This window comes from Haliotis asinina, chromosome 15 (assembly GCF_037392515.1).
Source record: "Haliotis asinina isolate JCU_RB_2024 chromosome 15, JCU_Hal_asi_v2, whole genome shotgun sequence".
NCBI lineage: Eukaryota > Metazoa > Mollusca > Gastropoda > Lepetellida > Haliotidae > Haliotis > Haliotis asinina.
Window position 1 is genome coordinate 27,647,371 of NC_090294.1, and position 7,748 is coordinate 27,655,118.

The 7,748-nt window shown below is 37.8% G+C and overlaps 1 protein-coding gene across 1 annotated transcript; it reads right to left on the reverse strand.

Moving 5' to 3' along the window:
• Positions 1–416: 416 nt before the first annotated feature.
• On the reverse strand, positions 417–5,269 carry LOC137265396 (uncharacterized). The gene is made up of 6 exons (XM_067800795.1): positions 5,180–5,269; positions 3,686–3,754; positions 2,313–2,423; positions 1,890–1,964; positions 1,403–1,535; positions 417–708 (listed from the first exon to the last, which is right to left on the reverse strand). Exons 1-6 carry the CDS (start codon positions 5,189–5,191, stop codon positions 608–610), a joined length of 501 nt encoding a protein of 166 aa, XP_067656896.1. The 5' UTR covers positions 5,192–5,269; the 3' UTR covers positions 417–607.
• Between the last annotated feature and the right edge of the window lie 2,479 nt (positions 5,270–7,748).

Below are 7,748 nucleotides of genomic sequence, written 5' to 3' on the forward strand. Positions count from 1 at the left end.
GATTAATTGTAACTGAAAGCCAAAATACGCTCAAGAATCACAAACGAGCTATATCTAGCCTGGCCTGTGACTTAGCTTAAGGCCAGCATCAGTAGCGAAGATGCTGTTCCAACTCTGAAAGGTAGCTTGTTTCTTAGCAATTTAACGCTACACTCAATATTCCAGCCACATGTTAGTGGTGTGTACATGATCGAGTCCGGATAATCCAGTGATTAACTGGATGCAAGAGCATCGATTTGGACAAATTGGAACGATGACGTGCCAACTAAGTCAGCAACTCTGACCAACCCGATCCCGTTAGTCGCCTTTCACGACAAACATGGGTTACTGAAGACCAGTCGTAACCCACATCTTAACAGGTCCAACTCTGATAGCCTACAGTTGGAACTGGTGCCAAAAAGCAACCGATATTTCGATTCGTACAAACAACAGCTTTATTTCACAATAGATAAACATTTTCAGAGATGTCAGTGTTAAATGGACAATACAAAGAATTCAGGCTGCTAGGGATTTTACGAGCGAACAATGAGTGGGAGGATTTCAGAGATAATCAATTTTATTGAAAATACGTTTTCTTGCTGCTAGGTTCGTGTTGTATCCGTGTGTTCTAACATCTAAACAGGAACAATATGCAGTGACGATACCAACGCCTACCGATGATGTAGTATCTGCACCGTAATCTGTAGCAGGTGGCTCGTTTGCGTCTGCCTGAAACAGAAAGAACAGAGCATGTCTGAGCAATAGAATAGCGTGCCTCGGTACACAGGGTTAGTAAGCAGAGTCATAATGCTTTACTCAGTGCACCAGGCACCAGACAAAAGAACAGTTTAACCACATGACTTACCCACCAGACTTTATCAAACAATAGCACTTCCTTTAACACACACACACACACACACACACACACACACACACACACACACACACACACACACACACACACACACACACACACACACACACACACACACACACACACACACACACACACACACACACACACACACACACACACACACACACACACACACACACACACACTGTCGGGTCCTGAACTGGCCTAATAAATCCATGGTATCTCTTCAATAAATATTCAGGGGCGGTGGGGTAGCCTTGTGGTGAAATCGTTAGCTCGTCACGCCGAACGCGAGGGCTGATTCCCTACATGGATACAATGAGGGGAATCTCGTCGTGATATTTTTGGAATATTGCTAAAACGGCATAAAACACAACCACTCTGTTCTCACAGTAGAAAATAGGTAACCGGTGGGACAAATCAAGAGAATATTAACCTCATAGCGCCTCGCCAGCAGCTTGGGTGATCCGGGGTAATAATAAATCAGCGCAATGAGACAGATGGATACTAGAAGTTCTATATAAATAAAGAATTGTTTTAATATACCTCCGTCGGCAGCAGTGTCGTCAGCCACGAGGACATAGACGTCGCCTGTGCACCATTGTTTCACACTGTCCAACACTGCTTGATCTGTCACCAGTACCGGAGTCTTTGTTTGGTCCAAGGTGGCCTCTTTCACCTGAGTAATTAAAACAACATCATTAACGCATGGTTCTCAAATCAGAGAGTGAGCGAGTTCACACTCAGCAATATTTCATCTGTATGGTGGGTTGTCAAATCAGCCTCAGTGGGTATTAAATAAAATTTAGAACGTCAGTGCAGAAGAATTGTATAGTGAAAAATAGCAGTGAAAATTATACGAATGGATCACTAAAAATCAGTGATGACACCACGTGTTCACCAACAGAGTAATCATGTCCTGAAAACTAAGGTCCATCTTGCACAAGATGTGAAAGGTTCAAGCCCACTTGAAATACATAACGCCGAAAATTCTGAACTACTGAAATTGTTAATATTCTAAAACTATACTCACATAGTCTGGTAGCGGGGCTGGATCTGTGTCAATGAAGCAGGTATCGTTACCCGCCACCTTAAACACACGTCGGCCCTGTGGATATTATTGAAAAAACATGTAACCAGCGTAAAGTCATCTCTAATCCATATCTTGATACTTTTTTACCCATACAGCAGATTTACATTCATACAATTCATCAAAAACTCAATAGTTCAAATGTAGCCACTGACTAGAACCAACTGTTCTAAACCAGATTATGTATTTACGTTTTACTATAACAACAAATTCTAAAGCTATTAATCGATTATCTGGAAGTACTGTCGCTATAGAATGGACTCTATTTCCATTTTACCACCAGCCGTGAAATATGTGTAGACCAAACTTACGCGGAGCATAACTGTGCATACCGATCTGGTAAGTGCTGATATACAAACAGGTTACCTGTACGTCCACACCGACGAAGACGTTGTCGGCCTCCCCAGGTACTGACGACACACCTGTCCCATCCTCACAGTCCTCCTCCATCATGGCACCATCGTCCATTTTCTCACACTGATCACATGAAGCACAAGAAAACATTGTTGAGCATGATGTTAGACAGGCAAGTCACCAACTGTTTCAACATGGTGCTATACTGACAAAGCCTGGGAGAAAATACATCAGTTACATACATTGTTGAGCATGATGTTAGACACCTGGCTAGTAAACAAACGAACCTATCTTACCTTGATATATAACACGAATCAATGATTTCACTACACCATTATCGAGGGATAGACTTTTATCAGTTCCTAAACATAGAGTTGTTTATATCAATGCTTAGTTAAGTTATGCTTACAGCTCAACACTTATATCAAATATTTACCCAGGATGTTTATAAACTTTCATAAAAGCGACAAAGCAAACTTATGTCAATATTTGTGGTAAACTGTTTTTGAAAGCACTGTACTAAGCAATAAAAGTTAAATGGATTTAAGCATGTGGTTAAAAATCTGTTAAAGTCCCTATGTGAATACTATTTCCTGGTCAACGAGAAAACTGAAACAAGGTTGATCCTTATTACAAGAAAGGATCAACTGATCTGTTGTCACGAAAGAGATCCTTTTGTTCCTTTTGTCAGTTCCTAAACATAGTTCGGTTCAAATTGATGCCAAATCATTGTGTATGTTTTGGACAAATATCCATGTTGTTAAGAAACGTTTTTGTTGAGAAACAATATTGGCAAACTTATGTCATTTGAGTGCATTTAACAAATTTTGAAAACAAAATAACATTTTAGCATGTGTTTCAAATCCTTACAAGGTATTCGAGATATTTACGTCTAGCCATGGTTATCACTTTTAACTTATAATTAGTGACAAAACATGATTACTTTCGTGGTTTAACATCATCATGGATCTAATCTAGGGCCCGCTTGTTCAAAGCACCGTTATTTTAAAGTACTGTCAAACACTAACGGCCCGTTAAATAGCTAACGAAAAGTTAGTTAACAGCATGTTACAATTTTGTTGCTGGAAGGTCTTTTTAACCGCCGTTAATAATGGTATGATTAGAGGTTAGTGACAAAACATGATTAATTTCGTTGTTTAACGCCGAACAATGCTCCCGTTCTACACCTCTTACAGTCACCATATGGATCTAATCCAGGCCTTCAGTTTGACTAGCGAACAGGTTTAACCACTTGCCGAACCAAGAATCTTCACCTACATTAATACTACCCGTACAAAACCCACACGCCAGACACTGAAATACAACACAAAAACAACAACACACCATAACACATACACCCAAAAGCAAAGCCAACGATTGCTTACTTTCTTCACTACGGGAGTTGAATAGCCAAATGCGCAGAGGCACAGGACCAGTGCAAGAAGAAATGTAACCTAGAAAAAATAAAACAGGAAATTAAAATAGATATGATATAATATACTTAGGACACTGGTGATTTCAGTACTAGCAAGACATGCGAGTATCCCTCTGAAAAGTAGCCGGCATATTCTCGATGTCCAGTGTTTGAAAAGCTTCCATTTTATTTTGAAGGAATCATTCTCAAAGACATGCCCTAAATTTCACAGATGTGGACAATGTGGTATAATATTTTAAAGCGAAAATACAGACAATGAAAACAACAGGTCATATAGTACCTGTTGGTTAACGGGATACCCTCAAAACATGTTCAGTACAGTATTGGATGTTTCTCGTCATAATCAACATTCAACGATTTGGAATATTTGATTTGTATTTAGACAGGGGTTGTTTTTAAGGACATCTCCATTTTAATCTGTAAGTACATTGTGTCCAGATATTCATTGTTTACAAGATACTGAGAGCTGACACGTGTGAAAACTCAGTATTTAGTTTGAACCCTTGGCATAATTGATGTATGAATAAGTAAACATATTTGAATACGTCAGGTCCTCATGAATACGTCTTCTGGAAGGGGGTGAGTGGTGTCTCCAAAACAAGTTCTATCCGTAAACATGAAGAGGGGAAGAGGGGAGTAACTATGTTTCTGGCATACTTTGTTTCCTGAAGTTTGTTTGCTTGGGGTTTATTTTTGTTTTTATGTTGTTGTTGTTTTGGTTGTTTTTTTGTTGTTGTTGTTGTTGGTTTTGTTTTGTTTTGTTATCATTTTTTTTTTTGGGGGGGGGGTGTTTTTATTTTTGTTTTGTTTTTTTTTGTTTTTTTTGGGGGGGGTGTTTGTTTTTGTTGTTTGTTTTTTGTTGGGTTTTTTTTTCGGGCATCATTAGTCGGGAAAATAGCAACATGAAAACAGCTGCATTGTATTATTTTCTATTTGAGGACGACCGCATTTTGAATGGGTACCAGGCAAAATGAGTATGCATTCTCTCTTAATGGATATTGAAAGAATTTGTTAATATCTAACGAAATGCAAAAGTCAGATTTGGGTAATACGGGTATACAAAATATGACTATAAACTGAACATGTGTGATGAGCCTCATGACAGATTACACAGTATCGAATTCTATGACAGATTGAAATAGAAGGTGTAATTAAGGAAAAGCTATTTTCTGTTTTCAGTTTAGTCGGAGATTCGTGATGAAATCAAGCTAAAGATAAAATTATTGAAAAAATATGATTCCTCACAATAGTCATACACTCATTTTTTTCATTTGGATAAAAATATGTCTCAGCTATAACTAGGTGAGCTAAATATTAACTGATGACCAGCTGAGCTGAAAATAAGTGGGCTTTGATAGTGACGGAATGACCTCTGACGATATAAGTCACCCCAGTAAAAAATAAGTAGTAAGTACACAAAAATACAATTCAAAATGTTACTTACTTTGACGCCCATGGTCTTCAGATTTCAGAAGCTCTTTCTTTAAGTTTCTTTCAGTCAGTTTAGGATCACGTTTCCGTTGATTCTGTTCTCAGTGAAGATTTCAGCCCTATTTTATATATTCGGTGAGCCGGAGCTAAACCAATCAAAAGTCCCGTTTGCACAAGTAAAAAAATTCCCCCATTTTTTATATTTCGCAATTTTACTTGAGTCTGAACGGGCTTGAATGTGGCCATGCCCTGGAATGTGAGTCACAGTACTTACTGAACTTTCATATACATTCAGGGAGCCTGTTAAGTCAATCCCAAACTTATTTGCACAAGCAGAAAATTCCATAAAGATATTTTGCACTAACACAGCTTTGTCGAAATGGAAAATCGCCATGTTTTTTAATTCACAATAAAACAGCAAAAAGTACCCGTGTGTGGTAGCAATATGAAGCTGATAATTGTAAATGATAGATAGTGCAATGTCTTAAAATCATTCCTAAGCATTTGGTTCTAAAGCATGCATTTGTTTTATTTGACATAGTCATGTCCGTCTTGTTAATTAATCAACATCACGCAACGTCATTAAGAATTTTTTAAGAAGTGTTTAGTGTAATTTGTTCAGAGTTGGCCACACGTGTGTGGATAAAAGCTTTAATCGATATATTTTATTGTGTTTTCGGGAAAAGATAATACTCGACATAATAACTGGTTTACTACATTGATGAAAAGTGGAAATGATGTTCAGTACCAACTGTGAAGTTTCTTTAAGCATGGTGTTCATGAAAGGGGTACTTACAAATAAACTGGCGCAGAAGGTTACTTAAACCAATTTCTGGCACTTTTTATTTAACCCATAACATTTAAAAGTCTAAAAGTTTAAAAGTCAGACAATTGTAACATTTGTCTGCTAGACGAAGTATAGTCCACCTGGACACAGCGTTCACCTCCATTGGTATGTAAAAATCTGATATTGTTGGGTTCGAATCCCATAGTCAATCTGAGTATGATTCTTCATTTTTCACATATTTCGACTTAGTCCTTACTAATTCGATTAAAAGACTTTGGAGAATGGAATTAAATATACTGAACAGTGGTACTGTAGTATGACGTCATTAAATATTCCTCTCTCACTACCTCTCAGTCTCTCTCTTTCTCTCTCTCTCTCTCTCTCTGTAGGTCTGCGCGCTCTCTTTCACTCACACATATACACACGCAAATGCTCGCACGTATACACGCACACACATGCACTATCACACACTCAGTATTACAACATTCTGATGTAAAGGCAGTGTTTTGTTTTTATATATAAAAAAATACTTTTCAGCATAAACATATTCAGAGTGCACTCCGTGAACAAGACCTAAAGGGGTTTAAGAATACAAGCTTTCTTGCTAAATCAGACGGCTTCCAGGAAAAAGCACAATCCAATATTTAGGTCAAGCCTATTTTGGTTCATGTTAAACGTACTATGGAAAAGTACCCCTGGTGAAGAGAGACTGATTACACTCACCGATATGTATTTTTGTACATCCGGGTTCAGTGTATTGAAATTTCATATGTAACTGTCATACATATTTGTCAATAATTCACCTGATATCTGAAGGGTTTTAGTGAGTATATCTGTGGGTCCGGTCAGTTGCTCGTGAAACACACATTTAGCTAAAGAGACATATTGTTCAGTTTTGCATAAACATATTATTAAACGTATATAACATTTTATTCATAAATGTTTAAACACATATAGTTAAAAGTGTATCTGTCAGCATTACATTATCGTCATGGAAACATAAAAACCTTAACTGTATTTCTATCTTCCTAATGTTTAGTGATTCCATTATTGGAATATGATGTTCTGTGAGTGAGTTGGATTTAGCTCAACAGTGAACAGTTACATTAGGGCTTAAAATTATGATATGGCTTATGATTAAGGAAAACACAAAACAGACAAAACATGGATCTGCAAGCACTGCAACATAGTCCTGCGACATACACATGTACCCTAACGGAATATTTATGTTCCTAATTTATGAGATTTCACTAGTCGAATATGTTGTTCGGTGCGTGAGTTTTAAGGCAACTATGAACAGTCAAATTAGGACTTATAATTGTATTAGGGCTTGTAATTATAATATGGCTTATGACTAAGGAACACACAAAGGTATAAACAAAACATGCGTCTATAAGCCCAACAGCATGGTCATGAAAACATAAATACTCTAACGGGATTCCTTTGTTATTCCTGTTTAGTGTATGGGATTTTAGTATATAAATGTTGTACAATGAAAATTATTTCCAACCGGGACTCAACCGAAAAAAGTACTAGAAATTGTACTTTACTAAGAAAGTGAAATCCCAAATATGACATATGTTGCATTTGACCACTTTCTAAATGGCATCGTGTAATCATAGCTTTCGGCCGTGGGAGCCGTGCCAATGTACACTTATCAGAGGGGTACACAAAGTACGCAATCTAGACTACCAGTTGTCCGACTTTCATTTTTGTGGAAGTCGCGGTGGCTGAGCAGGCTAGGCGGCTGACTTTGTGTGCTGGCGATTAGGTGCCTGACTCTGAGGGTGCGGGT

Excerpts from the sequence above, each read along its gene's own strand:
- LOC137265396 (XM_067800795.1), bottom strand. Across the intron at positions 1,536-1,889 it reads CAGCCCCGCTACCAGACTAT|GTGAAAGAGGCCACCTTGGA; the intron begins GTGAGTATAGTT and ends TTAATTACTCAG. Across the intron at positions 709-1,402 it reads CGACACTGCTGCCGACGGAG|GCAGACGCAAACGAGCCACC; the intron begins GTATATTAAAAC and ends TTTCTGTTTCAG.